The sequence below is a fragment of the Ailuropoda melanoleuca genome, chromosome 7 (genome assembly GCF_002007445.2).
Source record: "Ailuropoda melanoleuca isolate Jingjing chromosome 7, ASM200744v2, whole genome shotgun sequence".
Taxonomy (NCBI): domain Eukaryota; kingdom Metazoa; phylum Chordata; class Mammalia; order Carnivora; family Ursidae; genus Ailuropoda; species Ailuropoda melanoleuca.
In genome coordinates this window covers 53,803,888-53,828,144 of record NC_048224.1, presented here as the reverse complement: position 1 = coordinate 53,828,144, position 24,257 = coordinate 53,803,888, and the positions used below count along the sequence as shown (strand labels likewise).

The window sequence follows — 24,257 nt, the reverse complement described above, 5'->3', positions numbered from 1 at the left end:
ACCAGCTGTTTTTTTATTACCATACAATTTAAAAATCGAGGTGAAATTCACATAACACCCATTCAAGTGTTCTAAGGCGTACAAGTCAGTGGCATTTACGGTGTTCACCTCTAGTTTCAGAACTTTCTCGATACCGCAGAGAAGCACCCTTGCCCATTAAATAATCACTCCTCATTTTCCCTCCCGTCTCCTGGTAACTACTAACCTTCTTCTGACTGTAAGGATTTGCCTCTTCTGGATGTATCACATGAAAGGAACCATACACTATGTGACCCCCTGTGTCTGGCTTCTGTCCCTCAGTGTAATGTTTCCATAGTGCAGCCAAGTTGTAGAATGGATTGGTATGTCCCTTGTTCCATTGTGTGGATACCACAACTTACTCACCCATTGATGGACACGTAGAGTTTTTTCTACCTCTTGACAATTACGAATAACGTTGCTGTGAACATCCGTGTATGAGTGTCTGTGTGCACGTGGATTTTCATTTCTTTTCGGTATATACCCAGGAGGGAAATTGCCGGGTTGTAAGGTAATTCTGTGTTTGGACTTCATACAAATTAAAATTCATGCATCAGAGGATATTATCTAGAATGTGATCAAGGTCATTGATTATTTCAAGTCAATTTTTGTGGATGGGGTGAGATGGAGGCCCAGCTCCATTCTTTTGTATATGGCTACCCAGCTGTCCTAGCATATTTGTTGAAAAGACTATTTCTTCCACCATCGAATCATTTTGGCACCCTTGTCAAAATCAATTCACCAGGGCTCCTGGCTGGCTCAGTCAGTGGAGCAGGCAACTCTTGATCTCAGGGTCCTGAGTTCAAACCACTCGTTGGGTGTGGAGATGACTTTAACAAAAAAGACATATGGGGACACCTGGGTGGCTCAGTCGGTTAAGTGACTGCCTTTGGCCCAGGTCGTGATCCGAAGGTCCTGGGATCGAGCCCCACGTCAGGCTCTCTGCTCAGCGGGGAGCCTGCTTCTCCCTCTCCCTCTGCCTGCCTCTCTGCCTGTGTGTGGTCTCTCTCTCTGTCAAATAAATAAATAAAATCTTAAAAAAAAAAAGACATATATTTTTTTAAAAAATCAATTGACCGTAGATGTTTGGGTTTATTTCTGAGCTCTCTATTCTATTCAAGTGGTCTGTGTGTCTCTGCCAATACGGCACTGTTTTGCTTACTGCAGTGTTGTAGTCAGCTTTGAAATCAACCTGCCTTTTTCGTGTAACCTATACATCTCTCCATGCTAGAATGCTAAGGGCAATCTCAATCTTACTCATTGCATGAATAACTCGTAATATAGTGAACCAGCCCCCAGTTGATGAACACTGGATTGTCTCTAGGTTTTTTGTCTCACACACAATGCGGCATTGATCATCCGGAGGGTATATCCCTTTGTGTATATGTGTGAATGTTCCTGTAAGATAAATTTCTAGAGAGAAGAAGTATCTCTGAAGTCAAAGAGTAATGTATCTTGTTATTGTGAAGTTGCCCTCCAAAAGTTACACCAGTGAACACTCTCTAACTTGGTGTTTCCCGGATCATGGATTATAACCTCTTAGTGCATGGTAGTATTAATTTGGTGAGTCTCAATCATCTTCTTTTCTACCTTTCTGAGAGGCAGAGAATAGTGTTTCATTTTAATTTGCATTTTGTTAATTATGAGTAAGGTTCAGTATCCTTTCAAGTTTATTGACTATTTTCTTTTTGTGTGAATTTATAGCTCTTGCCCACTTTTTGTTCTATTGAGATGTTGGTCTGTTGTTATTGATTTATAAGAACTGTTTGTATATTGAGGCTCATGCTAAATTAAAATGGCCTCATTACTTGTCTCCTTCATTAGACGGTGCACTCCTTGAAGAAAAGGAAGGTATCCTATTCACCGTTATAAACCTGGTGGCATAGGACATAGGCATAGTGTATAACGGAAGTTCAATAAATATTTGCTGAAGCAATGAAAAGATATGCATCTACTATGTGGCGGGCCCGGAGCCAGGTGGTGATGATAAAAAGATGAACAGAGGAGAGTCCTCATTCTCATTCTGACGAAGCTCACGGTCTGACCAAGTTCACTGACCAAGCCCACTGTCTGGTGGGAGCAATAGACATCCGTTCTCTCACTCAACAAAAGTTTATGTAGCAGCTTACTCTCTGTCTGGTGCATAATGTCCGTTGGAAGAGCCAGCCTCCTGGGATGAGAAAAATGCCAGGGCTGTGACTCAGGTGACCATGTCCTGGTGGAATCTGGGCTGGTCATTTCCCCTCCCTGGTCGTCAGTATCTCCATCCATAAAATGTGAGTGACTGGACCAAAATCCCTTATTTCCCATTGAGTATCTGCCATTGAGTATCCGTCTGTCTGTGTTTCTTTCTTTCTTTTCTTTCTTTCTTTCTTTTCTTTCTTTCTTTCTTTCTTTCTTTCTTTCTTTCTTTCTTTCTTTCCTTTCTTTTTTTTTTAAGATTTTATTTTATTTATTTGAGACAGAGAGAGAATATGAGTGGGGCAGAGTGGGGGGAGGGTCAGAGGGAGAGGAAGAGTGAGGAGCAGACTCCCCATTGTCCCCACTGAGCAGGGAGCCTGACATGGAGCTTGGCTGGATCCCAGGACCCTGGGGTCATGGCCTGAGCTGAAGGTAGATGCTTAACGGACTGAGTCACCCAGGCGCCCCCCCCATCTGTGCTTCTTTCTGAAAGTAGAAATCTGACCCAAGGGACCCTGATGTCACTGCTCAAAGCCTCCCCTTGTCACACAGTGGCAGTGAGTATGGGCTTTGAAAAATCAGAGTCCTGAGTTTATTTTTTTAAAAAGATTTTATTTATTTATTTGACAGAGAGACAGCAAGAGAGGGAACACAAGCAGGGGGAGTGGGAGAGGGAGAAGCAGGCTTCCCGCTGAGCAGGGAGCCCGATATCGATATCGGGGCTCAATCCGAGGACCCAGGGATCATGACCTGAGCTGAAGGCAGACGCTTAACCCACTGAGCCCCCCAGGCACCTGTCTCATAGGTTTTAAAGTGATAGAACCTATGGACTCTGAGAAACAAACTGAGGGCTTCAGAGGGGAGGGGGGTGGGGGAATGGGATAGGCTGGTGATGGGTAGTAAGGAGGGCACGTATTGCATGGTGCACTGGGCGTTATACGCAACTAATGAATCATCGAACTTTACATCAGAAACCAGGGATGTACTGTATGGTGACTAACATAATATAATTAAAAAAATATTAAAAAAATAATAAAGTGATAGAACCTGTATAGTGCTGGCAGGCTGCCTGGCACAGAGAAAGTGTGAAGTAATTAAAAGTCCACTGTCATTACCCTTAGGACAGACCTCAGGGCTATAGGGCAGTTGGCCAGGAAAGACCTGTTTCCCAGAAGTTGACGGGTGAGGCATGGGGAGCTGAGGTGTGTGTGGCTTTGGGAAAGGCAGCCTGTGGACCCCCCCACCCCGGGGTGCCTGTGAAAGAGGTGCCTGTGAGGTCCCTGGGTCCGCCCAGGCAGTCGGAGGACTCTGGTCTGGAAGGCCAGCAGTCCCACCTCACCGTAGGCCGGGACCAGCACCCTCCCTGCTGTGCCTCTCCTCTGTGAGGTGAAGCCACAGCCTCCTGTGGAGGCGCAAAAGTCGCCCTGTGCCCAAATGTGTGGGGTTCCAAGGTCAGCTTAGCCAGAAATCTAGACAGAGCTGGTTCCGCGCGCCCCCTGCTGGCAGCTTCCGGAACAACAAGCCCCCAGGCCCCGTCCTTCTCCAGGGCACTACCTGGACACCTGCTGGTGTTCCTGGATGAGCACAACCCGCAGGGCCACCTGTGCCCTTCCTGCCCTCTGCTGGGACCCCCCAATGGCTTCTTCCTCCCCTTCAGATTTATGGAAACCCGCATGCTCATAGACACAGAGACGTGTGCATATGCTCAAGGGCAACTGCCCACATTTACACGATATCATAACCACACACAATTTACCTACGTTCAAGATCATAGTCTTACTTTCATGGGCGGGCCCCTTTCTCCATTAAAAAAAGTCAAAGTGTCATATATAGATATGCATATATATATATATATTTGGGGGAGGGGCAGAGGGAGAGAGAGAATCTTTTTTTTTTTAAGATTTTATTTATTTATTTGACAGAGAGAGAGACAGCCAGTGAGAGAGGGAATACAAGCAGGGGGAGTGGGAGAGGAAGAAGCAGGCTTCCCACTGAGCAGGGAGCCCGATGCAGGGCTTGATCCCAGCACCCTGGGATCACGCCCTGAGCCGCAGACTGAGCCACCCAGGCGCCCCAGAGAGAGAGAATCTTAAGCAGGTTCCATGCTAAGCGCAGACTAACAGCGCAGGGCTCGATCTCATGACCTTGAGATCATGACCTGAGCCGAAATCAAGTCAGATGCTTAATTGAGCCACCCAGGCACCCCAGTAGAAATTATATTTTACAACCAAGTGGTATAAGGGACTATCATCCAGGCTGGATTCATTATTATACAGTCATCATTATTATATTCCCCCTTTTTTCTTACTTTAAAATAAATTAAAATTAAAACATTTTCAGGGGCTTCTCAAACTACTGTGGGTCCTTAGCACCTTGCCTACTGAGGAGGCCTCAGAGAAGTCAGCCCTGCCAAACATGAGTGAATTCACACACATCCAGCCCCACCTGTCATCTTATAGTGATTCATTAGTATTCATAAAATGCCCACTCTATTATGAACATCTGTCATTGACTGGGCACCTTTTATGTGCCAGGCACTAAGGGACATGTTTTCCCTGAATTATTTTTTTTTATTATTTATTTATTTATTTTTAAAGATTTTATTTATTTATTTGAGGGAGAGAGAGAGAGTGAGTGAAAGAAAGCACAAGCCAGGGGAAAGGCAGAGGGAGAAGCAGACTCCCTGCTGAGCAGGGAGCCAGGACCCTGGGATCATGACCTGAGTCGAAGGCAGAGGCTCAACCAACTGAGCCACCCAGGGGCTATTTTGGGTTTTTTTAAATAGTTTTTTATTTATTTAAGTAATCTTTACACTCTATGTGGGACTCAAACTCACGACCCCAAGACCGAGAGTTATATGCTCTTCTGATAGAGCCAGCCAGGGGCCCCTGAATTATCTTATTTTTATTTATTTTATCCACAGGGAAATTGACATTCAGAGAGGTGAAGTGACTTGCCTCGGCTCACACAGCCAAGGTCTGAGTGATACCAAAGTCTGTGATCAAATCCTCTCCCCAGGGGACTATTCAGGGCCCAGTCCTGGGCAGGCACTGAGTTTGGCAACAGTAGGACAGAGCTGCCCCACAGTTGGAACAGTGTGATGCTCGCTCCCATGCTCCCAAGACTTGCCCCCGCACACACCCCAGCCACCCCCTGCCTGGGCAGTCTCCTGCAGTGAAAGCCGGCTCCCGGGTTCCAGCTCCAACCCCGAGGCAGTGAGACTGGTTAAGCTCATCCTCATCCAGCATGGGCTGTCTTTGCCTTCCGTGGAGCCAAGGGTGGGGGTGTCCAGGCCACCTTACCCCAAGGCACCACCTTTCCCCAGAGCAGGCAGTGCCCAGAGGAGGTGAGGGGCTGAGATTGTGGCAGAGGAGAGGGGAGCCTTGTGAGTGTGACCTTCTGCCCTGTGCTGGGCATTGGATGGCACAGACCTTCGTCCCACCTCCAGGAGCTCAGTATGAGTGTTAGCTGCTATTTTATCATGATTACCAGTGTCTTTGCCTGTTAATGGAGGTGAGAAAAGCACTTGCTTTCCAGGGCTGTTAAGAGGGTCCGATGACATACGGTCCTTAACGCAGTGCCTGGTACAAAGTTAGAGCTGATGGCTGATTGTATTACTATTATTCCAGTGAGATGATAAAGGTGTAATTTAGGGCAGAAGCGGTACAGTCACTTTAGGAGAAAGGACAGAATTCATAGACGTGGAATGATGTGGGTGAGGGTGTGAGAGAATCAGCCTGCTGGACATCCGTAGATTTTGGTCAGGAGACAGAAGAGGGTCCCTCTGGAGGAGTCAGGAGAACATCAGTCCCAGAAGACGGGCAGCCATCCCTGCATTCGGCCAATCCAAGGGGACCAACGATCCCCATTTGCCTAGGATGGTCCCAGTCCCGAGAAACCCCTCAATCCTGGACAAGCAGGACGGTGGGTCCCCCTTGAATATGCAACAGGCAGCAGGTGCCCCCTGTGACCAGCACTGGACTTGGACCTGGCCATGGACTTCATGTCCCCTGGCTGAGTGAGGCTGAGGCACACCGACGCCTTCCCCCCGATGTGACGCACGGTGGAATGTCCCTCCGTGGAATATCCTTCCTCAGATAATAATCGCACTACCCTTTGTTGCTCCAAGCTCTGGTTCTTAGCTACAGCCATCAGGGAGTACTTCCTGCAGGGTTCCCCTGGGAAGTGACTCAGTTCTGACAAATGAGAGCGTGAACTCTGGCCAGACTGACTTCTCAGCTCCTCGCATCTCCCAGCCCTCTTCTACTCCCGGGCCTTTGCATCATCCTCTTTGCCAGGCACCTTTTCCCTGCTCTGGGACTCCGACCCGATGCCACATCCTCCAGGGAGCCCTCCCGAACTCCCAAGTACCCAGGCAGATGCCTAGAGCGCCCTCTGGTGTCCCATTGCGTTAGTTTCCAGGAGCTGCCAGCGCAAGTATCCCAAGCTGGGTGGTTTTACCCAACAGAAAGTTTTTCTTTCACTGTTCTGGAGACTAAACTTCCCAAATCAAGGTGTCAGCAGGGTCATGCTTTCTCTGCAGGCTCTAATGGTGAATCTGTCCCATGCTTTTCTCTTAGCTTGTGGTGTTAGCGACAATCCGTGGAGCTCCTTGGCCTGTAGATGCCGCCCGTCTGTCTTCACATGGCCTTTTGCCTGTATGTCTGTGTCTCTTCTCCCTTCCTCGAGGGACACCAATCATGCTGGATTAAGGTCCACTCTAATCCAGTATGACCTCATCCTACAGGGATTATAGGTACAAAGACCCTATTTCCATTCACAGGTACTGGGGGTCTTCAACATGCACTTTCGGAGGACACGGTTCAAACCATAACACATGTCTTTGTACTTGTCAGGAAATACTTGCCAGATGAATGAAGGAGAGAGTGCTTGAGTGCATCTCTTCTCCCCCCAACCCCTGACCCCCACCCGGGGACTGACCGCACCTGGTCCCTACTGTAGCCTCAGCCCTAGGCCAGGGCCTGGCCCCAGAAGATACTCTGGAGAAGCTGATGATTGCAGAACATTAGGAGGAAGTGCCCTACCTTTGGACAGATGGCTGATTGTCAGCGCTCTGACATGCTTTGGAAGACCCTGGGGGAGAGGCTGGGCTGCCTCGGGGTTTAGGAGGGACTAGCTGGAGTCCTGGTCAGGCTGAACTTACTTCTTATAAGCAGGTGCAAGCAGCTATCTACTTCATGGAATATTCTAGAGTGGGCAAGCCTGGTTATGGCATTATAAATGATTTGCCTTTATTTCTCCTTTATAATTAAATTAGAGCATTCTACTGATAGTGACGAAATTCCGTGAACAGGCAGGTTACGTTGGACTTCCAGTTTCCAGTCGTGTGCGTAAGGAGCTCGGAAGTCATCCCCCCATCCTCACCAGCAGAAAGCTGAACAAACCGAAAAATCAACACTTCTTCTTAGGCCCATTTGAGAAGGGAAGTCACGGGGCAAACAGTTGCCCCCCAAAATTAGAGAGGGAAAGGAATGTCCCTCCATGGAGTGTCCTTCCATGGAATGTCCAGGTGGCCTCCCATCTGATTTCAAAGGGCCTTCTAGTACATGGTAAAGACTTTGGATTTTATTCTTAGGGTGAGGATTTGGGAAGAGAAAACCAGCCTCCGGAATCCAGGAGCTGGCCTGGCACCCACAGATAGGACTTGTGCTGAACAACTGCACAGAACATCAATAACAGACAAGGCCATGCCGTGACCATAATAAATCCAGGGGGGAAAACAAAACACTCTGCAATATGTCTGAACACAGACGGACACGAACACTGTCAGAGCCACAGGAAACCCAGCGCACCCCTCTCCTGGCACACCGTAGGTGGCTGCTTCTCCCCCAATTACACCCAGCCTCACTTGAGCCTGCCTCCCTGTATAAATATGATTATTGTGGGGCACCTGGGTGGCTCAGTCGGTTAAGCATCCGACTCTTGATTTCGGCTCATGTTACCATCTCTGGGTCCTGAGAGTGAGCCCTGCCTTTGGGCTCTGCGCTCAGCGGGGAGTGTGCTTGTCCCTCTCCCTCTAGCCCCCCTGCCATGTGCATGTACTCTCTCTCTCTCAAATAAGTAATAAAATCTTTTAAAAACATTATCATGATATCTACCCATAAAGTGATCCCTGCTTCTGAAAGCACCAATCCAGAGCAAAGTCCAGCTTCCCTGGACCCTTCCCCAAATCACTCCACCAAAGTCCAACCAAATCCCGTAATAAGTTCCACCAGCCTCCCACTGAGACCCCACAGCCCCCTGGCATGCATGTTCTCTCACTGCAACTTTTCAGTCTCGGCTGTACTCCTGGTGGTTTGGGGCCCAGGGTACAGACAGGGTTTAGCAGTTAAAGCTGATTTCCTGTGAATGAAAGAAACCAAAATAACAGCAGCTTGAACAAGATCCATTCCCCACCCCACCCCCTGCGCCCCACCCCACTAAGTCCCGAGATAAATGATGGTTGCTCGATCATCAGTGGCCCCGGCTCCTTCCATGTTGTGGCTGTGACTTCCATCTCACGCATGTGGAGCATTCGAAATATATACAGAACTAGAGAGTAGAGTATCTTGACCCTCCCAGTCTCAACCCATGGCTTACTTTCATCTGTTCCCCCATCCCCTTCCTACAGCCACCACCTGGATCATTTGGGATTATTCTGAAGCAAATCCCAGATATTATGCCATCCATACTTCAAGAGACGTCTCAAAAATCTAAGGACTGTTAAAAGGAAAGAAAGAAATCCCCAATACCATTAGCACAGCTAATACATTACTGATTTCTTCATATCATACAATAGCCCGTCAGTGTTCACAAGTGTCCCTCAGGCTCGCCCCTAACGTTTGGCTCCTTGATGGAGCCCACACAGCGGATGTCTAGATATTTACAAGTCCAATGCACCTTTCCTCGGGCATTCCCAACCGGGGTGAGAGCCGGCTCGCGGGGACCACCCTTGAGACACAATGGCTGAGGATTCTGTGCTCTACCCAACCTTTCCTGCCTGGCACAGATTCGAGCCTGAAATGAGAACTAACACGTCCGAAGTAGTCAAGCTTCCAGGGCACGGGGCAGGTTTGGGAGGGTGGGGAGGTGTCCCAGGGAGGCTGGAGCACCATTCCCTGGGGAACCTGGGGTGGCTAGCTCCAAACCAAGCAGCCTCTTTCTCTCTGGTTCCCCCTGGGGCAGAGGTGGGGGTTTTCTCAACATGCAACCCCCAGGGTGTTCATTCTCTCTGTCTCTATCTCTATCTCTGGCTCTAGGCCCCACATCCTCAGGTCAAAGAAGTCCAGTTTAGCTCGTTCTTCCCTTTCCTGTAACCCTGCTTGCTCAATCAGTTACCAAATTTTCCAGACTTTCCTAAGAGATTGATAAGAAATAAGCACCTTGGTGGGGTTTTGTGGCCTGCTTGCCCCGCAGCGGGGGATTGGCGGGGGGCAGGATGGGAACGGGGCACCATTTATAGCCAGTTTCTTGGAATCACAATCCCAGATGTCCACGCACTGCATTCAGTTGCCTCCTTTGCCTCTCAGCTTTCTGTTTTGACGAAGTCAAACTCACAGAAAAGGTGAAAGAACCACGCGGCGGCCACACGTCCACCCAGCACCCAAATTCAGCCCTCGCTCGCGTCGACCGCATTTGTGAATGCCTCTCTCTGCCCTGCCCCTGTATATGAATGTCTTTGCTGAATCTTTTGAAAGCAAGTTGCAGACATCCCGACCCTTCACTCCTAAATACTTCATGTGGCTCCTAAGAATGCCATCCCCCCCCACATAAACACCCCTCACCATCACCCCCAAAGAAATTGACCAGTGATTCGGTCATGCCCTCTGACGGACAGGCCATATTGAGATTTCTCCAGCTATGCCACAGACACCTTTTGGGAGTTTTCACTGTTCTTGTCACCAATCCCAGATCCAGTTAAGGGTCAAATGTTGCATTTGCTTACTGGGTTTCTGACACTCCCCGCCCTGGGCCTCCAAATCCTCACCTCTTTTTCAATGCCGTGTTCTGACCCCCCTGGAGGAGAGAGGGAAGGAAGGAAGGCTGGAAGGAAAAGTCTCAGAAGGCAGTGCAATTCTCAGAAAATTTCAGCAAGGCCGCCTGGGTGTCTCAGTCTGTGAAGCATCTGCCTTCAGCTCAGGTCATGATCCCAGGGTCCTGGGATCAGAGTCCCGCATCGGGCTCCCTGCTCAGCGGGGAGCCTGCTTCTCCCTCTGCCTCTGCCTCCCTCTCTCTCTCTCTGTCTCTCATAATAAATGAAGAAAATCTTTTTTAAAAAATAATTAAATAAAAATTTTTTAGAAAGAAAATTTCAGCAAAACCAATGGGAGTCCTCTGGAGTGCCCTGTCTCCCAGCAACAGCCTGTCTCGCTCTGTTTCAGACACTGGCCGGAGCAACCAGGGAAGCGCATGGAAACACGGCCTTAGTGCTAAGGACCTGGGGTGTATTTCTTTTTTTTTTTAAATTTATTTATTCGACAGAGATAGAGACAGCCAGCAAGAGAGGGAACACATGCAAGGGGAGTGGGAGAGGAAGAAGCAGGCTTATAGCAGAGAAGCCTGATGTGGGGCTCCATCCCATAATGCCGGGATCATGCCCTGAGCCGAAGGCAGACGCTTAACGACTGAGCCACCCAGGCGCCCCTATTTTTATTTTTAGAAGGTTTTTTATTTATTTGTTTTTATTATTTTTTTAAGTAGGCTCCGCGCTGGGCTTGAACTCACAATCCTGATATCCAGACCCGAGCTGAGATCAAGAGTCAGACACCTAACCGACTGAGCCACACAGGTGCCCCTAAAGATTTTTTATTTTTAAGTAATTTCTACACCCAATGTGGGGCTCAAGCTTACGACCCAGAGACCAGGAGTCGCACGTTCCACCAACTGAGCCAGCCAGGCGCCCCTAAACCTTGGTGATTTTTAAAAACCATTTTATTGAGATATATTGATACACACATACTGTATAATTCAACCATTTCAAGTGTACCGTTCACTGGTTTTTAGTATGACCACACCACGATCTAACTTTAGAACATTTTCATTTTATTTTATTTATTTTTTTTAAAGATTTTATTTATTTTTATTAGAGAGAGAGAGACAGACAGCGAGAGAGGGAACACAAGCAGGGGGAGTGGGAGAGGGAGAAGCAGGCTCCCCGCTGAGCAGGGAGGCCAATGTGGGGCTGGATCCGAGGACCCTGGGATCACGCCCTGAGCCTAAGGCAGACGCTTAATGACTGAACCACCCAGGCGCCCCTAGAACATTTTCATTTTATGCCAAAAAGATACCCAAGTAACTGTAGCAGTCAGTCCCCATTCCTGCCCCCAGACTCCCACCCCCAGCCCAAGGCAATCACCGATCTACTCTCTCTCTCTAGAGTTTTGCCTATTTTGTATAAATGGAATCATGTAATGTGTGGTCTTCTGTGATTGGCTTCTTCGGCTTAGCCCAATGTTGTCAAGGGTCATCCGTGGTGCAGCAGGGGTCAGAACCTCATCCCCTTTCATCACCGAATGATATTCCATCACATGGACTTACCACGTTTTATTGATCCAGGAATGTCCATCAACGGGGTTGCTCCCACTTTGGGCTACCGTGAATAATGCTGCTATAAACGTGCACGTACAAGTCTTTGTGCGGACGTGTGTTTTCGTTTCTGCGGGTACGTACATAGGAGTGGAGTTGCTGGGTCATGTAGTAAGTAACTCTCTCGGTTTATCATTTGGAGGAGCTGCCAGACCGTGTCACGTAGCAGCTGTGCCATCTTACATCCCCAGAAGCAAAGTACTGGGGTTCCAGTTTCTCAACATCCTTGAAGCATGTTTAAATATTCTCTGACTTTTGTGTTTGTCTTTTGCGTGTGTTTTTTTCCGGGTGCCCAAGAGTATTTAATGCACCCTCTGGCCATTGGGCCAAAGAAAGAGAAAGACAGCTTTTGGGGGAGGGGTGGCAATGCCATTTATTTTCGAAGTTTGATATTAAATGTAGCCACCTTGCTGAGTTCGTTAATTTTACCAGTTTGTATATTTGAGTTATTGTGTGTAGTTAACCGTATCTCCTTGCAAATAGTGATGGTATTATTTCTTTCGGGTTTTGTACATGTAAGTTCCTTTTCTTGTCCCACCAGCTGGGACTTCCAACACAGTGTTGAAAGGAAGTGGTGATAGAGATTTCTTTGAATTTTGTTCCTAGTTTTCAGGGAGTTTGTGGGGGAGCTGGGCGGCTCAGTCAGTTAAGCATCTGACTTCGGCTCAGGTCATGATCTCCAGGTCCTGGGGTCAAGCTCCACGCTCAGCGGGGAGCCCACTTGTCCCTCTCCCTCTGCCCCCCCCAACTCATGCTCTCTCTCCCTCTCTCAAATAGATAAATAAAATCTCTTTTAATGAAAACAATGGGGCGCCTGGGTGGCTCAGATGGTTGGGCATCTGCCTTCGGCTCAGGTCGTGGTCCCAGGATCCTGGGATTGAGCCCCGCATGGGGCTCCCTGCTCTGCTGGGAGCCTGCTTCTCCCTCTCCCTCTGCTGCTCCCCCTGCTTGTGCTCTCTCTATCTCGAATAAATAAATAAAATCTTTAAAAAAAAAAGAAAAGAAAAAAGAAAACAATGGGGCGCCTGGGTGGCTCAGTCGTTAAGCATCTGCCTTTGGCTCAGGGCGTGATCCCAGGGTCCTGGGATTGAGCCCGGCATTGGGCTCCCTGCTCTGCTGGGAGCCTGCTTCTTCCTCTCCCACTCCCCCTGCTTGTGTTCCCTCTCTCGCTGGCTGTCTCTCTCTGTTAAATAAATAAAAATCTTTGAAAAAATAAAATAAAATAAAAAATGAAAATAAAAGGAATTTGTTTTGCCATGTAAGTTTCTAGCTGATAAACATAAAAATCCTTGAAACACGTAATTATCCCTGATATCTGTTGTAGACATCCTAGTGAGTGTGGAGTGGCATTTGCCCAATGACTAAGGATGTTGAGCGTCTTTTCATGTGCCTTTTAGTCATTTATGTATCTTCCTTGGAGAAATTCAGATTTATGATTCGCAAATATTTACCCCCATGCTTTTAGGTTTTCACTTTCTCGACAGTATCCTTTGAGGCACAAAAGTTTTTAATTTTGGTGAAGTTCATTGTATCTGGTTTTTTCTTTCGTTGCCTGCGCTTTTGGTGTCGTATCTAAGAAACTGTCTTCTGATTCAAGATCACGAAGATAGACTCCAGTTTTCTTCCAGGAGTTTTATAGTTTTAGCTCTTGTATTTAGGTCCATGATCCACTTTGAGTTAGTTTTGAGTATGGTGTAAGATAGGGAGACAAATTCATTCTTCTGCCTGTGTATATCCAGTTGTCCAAGCACCATTTGGTGAAAGACTGTTCTTTCCACATTGAATTTTCTTAGCAGTCTTATCAAATGGCAAGTGACCATATGACCGTTGACCATGGCGGCGTCTTATTTCTGGACTCTTGCTTTGATTCCATTGATTTATACGTCTGTCCTTATGCTAGTACCATCCTTTCTTGGTTCTTGTAGGTTTTCAGTAAGCTTTGAAATTGTGCATTAAGTCCTCCAACTTTTTTTTTTTCCTTTTCAAGGCATTCATTTTTTAAATGTACATCTTTTAAGTCTCTTTTAGTCTTTCATGCCCTGGACCAAAATTTTTTCCCTTGCACTTTATTTGTTGAAGAAACAGGGTCATTTGTGGATCACCTCTCAGTGGTGTCATTTGACACGTTCTTCTGTCCGTTGTGTTTTAGTAATCCAGTGGCGTGATCTGATTTAGATTTGGTTTTAGCACAGGAATAATTTGCAGGAGGTATGTGTGTTTCCAGAGTCAGAACATATTGTAGGGTTGACTCTCCCTGTGATGTTAGGGGTCATCCATGATCTTTACCTGGATCTTTTTTTTTTTTCCCCATTAGAGGTAATTTACATTTTGAAAGGGTCACTCTGATTGCTGGGGGTCAATGAGGGATAATCATGCAAGAAAGCCCTTGTTGCCATGCCTGGCACACAGTGACCAGTCAATAAATATTAGCTCTTATTGTTGCTGTTGTTGTTGTTGTTGTTAGAGCTGTGTGTGGGGGACCCATGCCCTGGCCTCAGAGCCATTTTTTGGCCAGAGCGTTCTCCTCCATCTCCTCTGCCCCCGGAGGAGAAGTCACCAGTGTCCCAAGGCTCTGGGAAGCATGTTCAGGAATGTGGCAGCCATCTATTTGCACCTGGCCGGGCTCCTCCAGAGAAAGAAGGCTGGAACTTCTCTCACTCGGTGCTTGCACCAGACTGTAAGTGCTCTAGCCCCATGTGTTTTGCTGCCCCACCCAGGGGCCCTGTGATCTGGCATGGTCCTGGCTTCAAAGCTATGCATGGCGCTCCTCTTTCCGGATGTCTTCCCTGACTGTAGCCTAGAGGGGACCCCTCCCTTGCCCTTTCCTCTAACGTAGACCTGAATGGTCTGCATGGTGCTGCTGTTCCCCATCATCCCCTAAGCCCAGCCCAGTGTTCAGTACACAGTAGGTGCTCAATAGATGTTGGCTGAGGAATACATTATACATAAGTCCAACAACAAGCACTGTTTCCTCACTTACACAATTACTGTGCCATCCTTGAAGATCACGCCTTTGAGTTCCCCCACGTTTCTGTGGTCCCATTATATTTACCTCCTTCCTGTACTCATTCACCTCCTTTGTTCTCTCTCTCTCTCTATGCCTCTGTACCCCCTCCCCATCCCAACCTTCTCAAACTTCCCTCCCTCCAACTTGCATCCCCCATCTCCCCTCCCCCCTGAACCTCATCTTCACTGTATATATTTTTTAAGATTTTATTTTTGTCATCTCTACACCCAACGTGGGGCTTGAACTCACAACCCCAAGATCAAGAGCCACAAGCTCTAATGATTGAGCCAGCCAAGCGCCCCTGTATTTTTTTTTTAATATGATGCATCCCCAATTCAAAAGTAATTCCTTATAGCATTGAAACCATGATGCCATCAATGTAAGTTACACATTGTATGGACTAGTAAGGGGGCTGGGAAAGGCCAAGGAGACTCATGCTAGAGATTCTGAGATTCAGAGAACATGCAAGGCAAAAAAAAAAAAAAAAAAAAAAAAAAAGCACATATTAGAATCAATCCAATATGGTGTGCTCACCATACAAAAAATTTGGAACCACAGAAAAGCACACACATGGGGCACCTGGCTGGCTCCGTTGGAAGAACACACAACTCTTGATCTCAGAGTTATGAATGCGAGCCCCACATTGGGTGTAGAGATTACTTAAATACATAAACAGAAAGAAAGAAAGAAAGAAAGAAAGAAAGAAAGAAAGAAAGAAAGAAAGAAAGAAAGAAAGAAAAGAAAGGCACATGAAATTAAATCACCTATAATTCCACCACTCAGAACCTTTGTTAACAGTTTGATGTATTTCCCTTCCAAACTTTTTTTGTCTACTCATATGTGGTCATAGGAAAATGTGCGTGTATACAAATAAGTAATAGGGTATATTTTTTACAAAACACAATCATACTGTGCCCAGTTTTGTAGCCCATTTTATTGATGTCAGCATATCACATTGATAAATATTCTTATCAAATGTGATTTTCTTGGGTACCTGGCAGGTCCAGTCGGTAGACCTTGCGACTCTCGATCTCAGGGTCGTGAGCTGGAGCCCCATGTGGGGCATAACGTTTACTTCAAAATTATTTTTTAAAATGTGATTTTTCTCATCTATAAAATGGGCCCAGCCAGATTGTTCTGAATTTAGCCAGTCCGTCCTAAAGGGAGGGTGCCGCAGTCGCGTTGGTCATGGGGCTTCGCGTGCTGTCCTTCCCCTTCCTCCCGCCTCCTCCTCCTCCTCGGCAGCCTGCGGGACTGGTTTGAATCTGGTCGGAAACTGGTCTGAGTCTCAGGGCACCTGGAGCCCAGGCTGGTGGGTGGGGCCGGCAAGGCTGCTGGAGTGGGGCGGGGCCGAGCGCGGAGGCGGGCTGGAGCCCATTCCGCGCTCCGAGACTGCTGATCTGCACCTTTCCCTCGAGGGGGCGGGGGCTGTGGTCAGAAAAGAGCCCCCTCGCTGCCCCTCTGACCTTCTGCTCGCTCTGTCTCCAGTTCGCCATGGCCAAGCGGCTGCAGGCTCGCAGGCTGGACGGGATTGACCACAACCCATGGTGAGCTCCGCAGGGCTGGGGGAGCGTGTGGGAGGATGTACGGGACAGGAGGGGGGAGTGCGGGGGGATGAGGGCCATGGGAGTCAGGACAAAAAAGGGCCTCGGGTGTGAGGGCGGGACAGGGCTGGGGGTGCCTGGCTTTGCAGCAACACGGCGGTACCCAGGACGCCCACCGTGCCCGCACTGTGAGATTTGAGCAGCCACAGCCTGGGAGAGGTGAGACCGGGAGCAGCAGGCTGGAGTTCGAATCTCAGCTTACCCCCACTTGGCTGTGGCTCGGGGGGCAGTGACACACCTGCTCCGAGTCTCAGCTCCCCAGCTGCAAAATGGAGCTAATTACTCCGACCTTGGAGGGCCTTGGGAGGATAAGGCGAAATGCTGTCTGAAAGCAATGGCCATTACCCAGGCCCCAGGCTGGGGGCTTTCCAGGGATTGTTTTATTTCCCGCTTAGTACAGAGTAAAATTAACTAAGATAAGGTAAAATACAGGCAGCTATGCACTGGACATGTGCTGAGGTTAATTTCTTTTCTCTGTTGACTTGTTCTAAATATCAAAGAAGCATGTGCCCATTGTAACTTCTAATACAATGGATGCAGGGGGAAGGTGTGTAAGAAAAGTGTAGGGATTTTTCCTAATCCCTCCCCAACACCTTTGGCCAGCAGCATAGAGGTTTAAACTCAGAAGATCGAGAGTCACACGCTCTCCCGACTGAGCCAGCCGGGTACCCGGCATCCCTGTACTTTCAAAAAAAGTTGTTGGCTGTTGTTTTTACAAAACATGGGACCATTTTTTTTCTTCTTCTTTTCTTTTTTCTTTTTCTTTTTTTTAAGAGAGAGAGAACAGATGTGCTCACGTGGGAGGGGTGGAAGGTGGGGGGGAGGGGCAGAGGGAGAGGGATAGAGAGAATCCTAGGCAGGCTCCATGTCCAGCACAGAGCACGACACAGGGTTCGATCTCACGACCTGGAGAGCAGAACCTGAGCCAAAATCAAGAGTCGGACGCTCAACCGACTGAGCCACCGAGGCCCTCCCCCCACCCCATTTTTTTCTTTCAAACTCGCCTCATGTATAGCAATTTGTGTTTTGCAAAGATCTTCCACCTGATTTCCATGGTGTTTGCGACAGACGAGCCAGGCCCTAAACCCGATAGCGTCCGACTGCCCCCTCGGTTGTACCACCTTCCGTCCTGTCTGGAAGGGAGGCTGGGCAGCCTTGTGGGCCTTTGCAGATAAGGTAGAGTCCAACTCAGAGGGAGGAAATGACAAGGAGGCAGGCTGGGAGAAGCAGCAAGACTCTTTCCTGACTCACAGACCTGCAGACTGTTGAACCCTACACCCCCATTATACAGAAGGGGAGATTGAGGCCAAGAGAGACCGAGTCTCATGCAAAGGCAGGGCAAGGCAGAAGCAGACCTGGGGAGGATGTACGGGACAGGAGGAGGGAGTGCGGGGGGATGAGGGCCATGGGAGTCAGGACAGAAAAGGGCCGCAGGTTCTCGCTAACCCCAGAGTGGTGGCCTGAGGATTGGGACCTTAGAGACCCAACCAAGAGGTCAGCTGGTCTCTGCAGGGCACTGGAGACTGGTTCCCTTGTCCCAGTCACTGTGAAACATCCCCCACCTGGTTTTGCGTCTCAGCTCTGCTCTCAGCAGCTACGTGACTCTGGGCAGGTCACTAGCCTCTCTGAGCCTCAGCAATTTCAGAGGTATTGTGGGGCTCTGGGGAGAAAATGACAGGTTTTAGATGGAACAGTACTTATTGTTATGCAAATTCAACGCAGCCGAGGCTGACTCCTCTGCCCCCAGCCAACCCGCAGCCACGCCCCAGCCTCCTCTTCCAGCCTCTCAGCCTCTCTCTGTTTCCCTGAGGACGTGGCCACCAGCCAGGGCCAGAAGAGAGGTTGTTGGGGGCCACCAATGGCAGATGGAGGGGCTGGTGGGTCCCCAGGCTGTCCAGGCTCATGGTCTAGAGCAGGCTCAAAGGCTGGCTGGGGGCGCCTGAGTGGCTCAGTCGTTAAGCGTCTGCCTTCAGCTCAGGGCATGATCCCGGCGTTCTGGGATCGAGCCCCACATCACGCTCCTCCGCTGGGAGCCTGCTTCTTCCTCTCCCACTCCCCCTGCTTGTGTTCCCTCTCTCGCTGGCTGTCTCTATCTCTGTCGAATAAATAAATAGAATCTTAAAAAAAAAAAAGCCTGTCTGGGCCACACGCTAACTGGAGTCCTCGGGCAAATCACTGCCAGCCTCAGCTTCTCCATCCCCATTGTGACTCAGGAATAGGACACTTGTCATATGGATGGGAAGGTTATTGAGCATCCATTTCAAACCGCGGTTTGTGAAATCCACTTAGGAAGTCTCAACAAATATTTCTAAAAAATGGTGTAGGATGGGGCACCGGGGTGACTCAGTCGGTGGAGCTTCTGGCTCCCGATCTCAGGTCAGGTCTTGATCTTAGGGTTGTGAGTTCAAGTCCCATGACGGGCTCCACGCGGGGCATGGAGCCTACTTTGAAAAAGTAGGACTCAGGATTGGCACAGTGCTTGGCCCACGTAATCCCAAAGCAGGGACCGGTTTTGACCCTCACGCAGATCTCAGGTGGGGCAGATGCTAACCGTCCAGTTTTTCTGAATGAGTCCAGTGCCCTGTTCATCCTACCCTGGGAACAGGTAGAAGTCCAGGTCTGGGTGGGCTGGTGTCAACTCTCCATTTGTTGCTCAGGGTGGAGTTTTCCAAAATGGCCAGTGAGTATGATGTCGTGAACTTGGGCCAAGGCTTCCCTGACTTCCCACCCCCAGACTTCGCAGTTCAAGCCTTTCAGCTCGCCCTCAGCAGTGACTTCATGCTCAACCAGTATACCAAGGCATTTGTGAGTCTCTCAGCCTCCCCCCGGGGCCCTGGGACACAGGCCTCAAGGAGGCCCTGGGGGAGGACGGGTCAAGCCTTTCCGAGCATCAGGCGCACGTGGGTGTCAGGGTTCTGGAGCAGAGCTCAGAGAATTCAGTGTGGCTGTAGTTCAGTGTTCACTGAGTGTCTCCTCTGTTCCAGGCCCTGGGATAGCTCATGGTTGGGGAAGACAGACAAAAAACCATGAGCTGGGAGCTCAGGGTCCAGCAGGAAAAGCGGGGGGTGGGGGGGAGGCAGAAAACAAAGATATTTGATATGCTGTAATAGGGGAGGATGGAGTGCTGTGGGAGCAGGAAGAAGGGAATGAAATCTGGGGAGAGCAGAGAAGGCTTCCTGGAGGAGGAGACACATAAGCTGAGTCCGGAAAGACAAGCTGCTGACTGATCTGACTCTAAATCCAAACTCTTCCTGTAAAGGTCACAGAGTAAATATTTGTCAGTCCTTGGTTTAGTAGAACAATGAATGGTTCTTAAACTTTGGTATGCATCAGAATTACCTGGGGGAAGTTTCCTCCAGTTCCAGTATCCAGAGATAACCACGACCAATAGTTTAGACTTTTAAATTTTTAACTTTTTAAAGTGCTTATATAAACACACACACATACGCATATACCTAATATATGAGATTTGCGTTTTTTAGCACAAATGGACTCGTAACTGTAATGCTCTGTAACCTGTTTATTTCACTAAACAGCACGTCATGGGCAACTTTCCACGTCAGAATAGCCTCATTCTTTTCAAGGGCCACATAGTATCCCCTTGCCTAGCTGTGCCAGAATTTATTGAACCAGCTCTGCACTGATGGGCTGGTTTGGCTGTCCCACTATATAAGCAATGGCACAGTGAATATTTCTGTGTGTCTATCTTTGTACACATATGTGTGCGTTTCTCTCAGACAAATCCCTGCAAGTAAAACTAGAGAGTCCAAGGGTGTAAGCATTTAAGGATGTGATGGATGTTGTCAGACTGCCTTCCAAAAAGATTTACTCACACCCCCACCAACACACTGGGCTCATACTCTTGCCAGCCATAGGCATTATCAATCTTTTTAATATTGATATATTCTTTTTTTTTATTAAAGATTTTATTTATTTATTTGACAGAGGAAGAAGCAGGCTCATAGCAGAGGAGCCTGATGTGGGGCTCGATCCCATAACACCGGGATCACGCCCTGAGCCGAAGGCAGACGCTTAACTGCTGTGCCACCCAGGCGCCCCAATATTGATATATTCTTATAGCAATATTTCATTTGTTGCTTTTATTTGCTTTTCTTCTATTATTATCCTTTTCGTATGTGCATGGGGCATCGGTCCTTTTTCTTTCATGACCAACTCCATTTTTTCATTTGGGTCTTTGTCTTGTTGTTTTATAACAGCTCTTTATATATTAAACATCCTACTTCTTTCTCTTAGTTTGCAATGTTTTGTCTTTTAACTTTGCTCCTGCTATATTTTGCCATACAGAAAATTTTAATTTTTACGTGGTCAAGTCTGGTTGAGTGAATTATTTAGTGAAGTTCTAGACCTTGGGGTTTCAGTCCTTTGGCTTAGCCTCCAGTGTTTTGTAAGTGTCCTCAGCAAACAAGCGTACAGATCCAACCTTGCTCTTAAAGTGGGGTGCTCCCATAAAGTCCTATTCCTGCACCTCAGCTGTGCATGACGTTGAGCAAGTCATTTCCTGTCTGTGGGTCTCTGGTTTTCTATCTGTCAAATGGTGGGGGTCAAATAATACGTGTCTCGCAAGGCTGCTGGGATGGGCACGTGCGTGGATGTGCTCCTTAAACTGAGAGGGAGGGGGTTAAATCGTGGAGCTGCCACTGCTGCGGGGCTCCTTCGTACTGTGCTCCATGAAGGCTTGCACTCTGTCTGATTCTCCGCCAGATTCTAGCCCTGGGCGTTGGGCCTGCACAGAACAGGCTCGATGGCCAGCGCTGGTGGAGGACATGAAAGGACTCACCCTACAGGAGCCCACTTTGCCTCAGGCCTACTGCTGGAAAGTGCTATAAGTGCCTGGATACAGCTGAGCAGGAGGGTGGGCCCCAGCTGAGCCAGGCGGCTAACGGCTGCTGTCTTGGCAGGGTTACCCACCCCTCACAGAGATCCTGGCAAGTTTCTTTGGGAAGCTGCTGGGACAGGAGATAGACCCGCTCAAGAACGTGCTGGTGACTGTGGGTGCCTATGGGGCCCTGTTCACAGCCTTCCAGGCCCTGGTGGACGAAGGAGATGAGGTGAGTGAGCAAGGCTCAGGCTGGGTAGGGATGAGGGGCAAGGGGTGATACTGACCCCATCTAATCGGATCCTTTTGCCAGGTCATCATCATGGAGCCCTTTTTTGACTGTTATGAACCCATGACATTGATGGCAGGCGGTCGCCCTGTGTTTGTGACCATGAAGCCGGTGAGGATGCTTGCTGGTTGGGGTGTGGGTAGGCAGAAGGGGTCCAAGGAATGTGTTGTGTTGGCCCATGGGAGATGGGAAAGAAGGGAGGAAGGAAAGGAGGCCGGTTTCTTCACGATGGGGAGGGGTATCCAGAGTCCCAGAAGAAAGAGAGTAGGGACAGATGACAGTGAAGGAGGACCAAATCCTTGGAGCTGAATGTCAGGTGGGTAATTAATTGCTGCCCCCTTCCACCTCCGCTTTCAGAGCCCCACCCAGGATGGGGAACTGGATTCCGCCAGCAACTGGCAGCTGGATCCCACAGAGCTGGCCAGCAAGTTTACGTCTCGTACCAAAGCCCTAGTCTTCAACACACCCAACAACCCCTTGGGAAAGGTACCTGAGAGACCTCCTCCGAGGGACCCCTCCAGGCTGGGTTCAAGTCCCTGCTGTGTCACTGATTTGCTGTGTCGGGCCTCAGTTTCTTCATCTGTGAAGAGGGGGGGCAACTTGTAATGAGCTCTGAGGGCCAAGGCTCCCCAAGGTCCCAGGGACAAGGGCAGGAATCCCCTTGGAAGGTGTAAGTGCTGATTGGTGGAGCAGACTGGGGGCTTCCATGAACCCCGAGACCCTGGGAATGGTGACCCCACCTCTTGCTGTGTCGTCTCATGTGTAAAATGGGAACATGACAGAACTGAGGTAGAGGGAAATCCAGTTGCACAGTTGGGTGTGTCTGCCCTCATATGACCCCTGCACTTACAATACCGTAAGTGGGGCGCCCCACACCCAGCAATTGTGTGACACCAGCTGGGGTAGCATCAGATCCCATAGGTTAGGGCCCGCCCTTCAGATGCCAGTCCAGCTTGTCACCAGTGCTTCTGACGGATGGGCTGTAAATTTGAGGTTCCCACCACGCCGTCCTCGGATCCTATTAATTTGCTGGCGCAGCTCACAGAACTCAGGGAAACACTTACTTAGGCTTACTAGTTTATTAAGGGAGTTGGGAAAGGACGCAGATGAGAAAGCAGACATCAGCCAGATGAAGAGATACACAGAGCGAGGTCTAGAAGGATCCTGAGGAGCTGGGGTCCGTCACCTCCCAGGATATGGCTGTGCTCACCAATCTGGAAGCGCTCCAAACACTGTACTATTGGGATTTTATGGAGACTTCCTTACATAGGCATCGTTAATTATTATAATTTTTTAAAGATTTTATTTATGTATTTGTTAGAGAGAGACAGAGGGTGCACATAAGCCGGGGGAGGGGCAGAGGGAGAGGGAGAAGCAGACTCCCCACTGAGCAGGGAGCCCGACACTGGGCTCCGTCCCAGGACCCCGGGATCATGACCTGAACCGAAGGCAGATGCTTCACTGACTGAGCCCCCCCGGCGCCCCGTGATTAATTATTATTAACTCCATTTCCAGCCCCTCTGCTCTCTGTAGGATGCAGGTGGGGCTGAAAATTCCAAGCTTCTAATCATGGTTTGGTCTTTCTGGTGACCAGCCCCGGTCCTGGAGCTACCCACGTGCCCACCCAGAGTCACCTCGTTAGAACCAAAAACACTTCTAGTGCTCTTTTCACTTGGGGATTTACGAGGGCTTTAGGAGCCCCGTGTCAGGGTCAAAGACCGAATATTCGACCAAGAGATGCTCCTAGTGCTTCTGTCACGAAGACACTTACGAGGGTTTTAGGAGCGCTGCCTGCAACGGGGCAGAGACCAATACGTATATTTTCTGTTAGCTCAGAGCAGACCTCCCAGGGTCAGTGTCGCAAGGGATTCAATAGGATGGGATGGAAAAGCCCTTTGCAGCGAACTCGGTGGTGTCCGTCCATCTCTGTGAACAGGCCTCTCTGTGTGGGGGTGGTCCCCACAGGTGTTCTCCAAGGCAGAGCTGGAGCTGGTGGCCAGCCTGTGCCAGCAGCATGACGTGATATGCATTAGCGACGAGGTCTACCAGTGGCTGGTCTACGACGGGCACCAGCACATCAGCATCGGTGAGCCACGCCGGCCGGGGGGCCTCCACTCCCCTGCACACTTGTGGCAGGGCCCCGAGCCCAGTCTGGGAGTGGGCACAGGCCCCGGGATTAGGGCCCGTGGGTCAGGAGCCACGCAGGTCGTGTGACCCGGGGCAGTGGCTTCGCCTCTCTGAGAGCGGGAGAGCACAGCGCCACTGCCTCCCCGGGTTGCCATGAACGGGATCTGAAATGAGCCCTGTAAATAGCTTAGCACAGAGCAGGGTCCGGGGTGTCGAGAGCCCGAGTGCGCACAGGGGGTCCGGCCACCGCCCCTCCCCTGCCCCTCACCCCCATCTCAGCAGCGACTCTCTTTGGCCTTGGGCAGCCAGCCTCCCGGGCATGTGGGAACGCACCCTGACCATCGGCAGCGCTGGCAAGAGCTTTAGCGCCACTGGCTGGAAGGTGAGTGGGCGAGGGTCGGGGTGCCGCCTCCCCCCATGATCCAGGGCAGGGGATGAACGCACTGAATGCGCCGAAGGGCCTCACCCCCTCCCTGCGTTCCCGATCCAGGTGGGCTGGGCCCTGGGCCCCGACCGGCTCATGAAACACCTGCGCACGGTACACCAGAACACGGTCTACCACTGTCCCACGCAGGCCCAGGTGAGCAGAGGCGGGGGAGCCGGCCGTGG

The 24,257-nt window shown here is 49.5% G+C and overlaps 1 protein-coding gene across 1 annotated transcript in view; it reads left to right on the top strand.

Annotated features, from left to right (window-relative positions):
* The window catches only part of KYAT1 (kynurenine aminotransferase 1), a 32,869-nt gene that overhangs the window by 8,418 nt on the left and 194 nt on the right, over positions 1 to 24,257 (top strand). Inside the window, exons 2-10 of the mRNA XM_034663737.1 lie at positions 14,249 to 14,461; positions 16,280 to 16,338; positions 19,053 to 19,200; positions 21,315 to 21,464; positions 21,546 to 21,632; positions 21,879 to 22,007; positions 23,487 to 23,607; positions 23,954 to 24,030; positions 24,139 to 24,253. Of these exons, the coding sequence (XP_034519628.1) occupies positions 14,249 to 14,461; positions 16,280 to 16,338; positions 19,053 to 19,200; positions 21,315 to 21,464; positions 21,546 to 21,632; positions 21,879 to 22,007; positions 23,487 to 23,607; positions 23,954 to 24,030; positions 24,139 to 24,253 (1,099 nt within the window). The remainder of the gene's footprint in view (positions 1 to 14,248; positions 14,462 to 16,279; positions 16,339 to 19,052; positions 19,201 to 21,314; positions 21,465 to 21,545; positions 21,633 to 21,878; positions 22,008 to 23,486; positions 23,608 to 23,953; positions 24,031 to 24,138; positions 24,254 to 24,257) is intronic.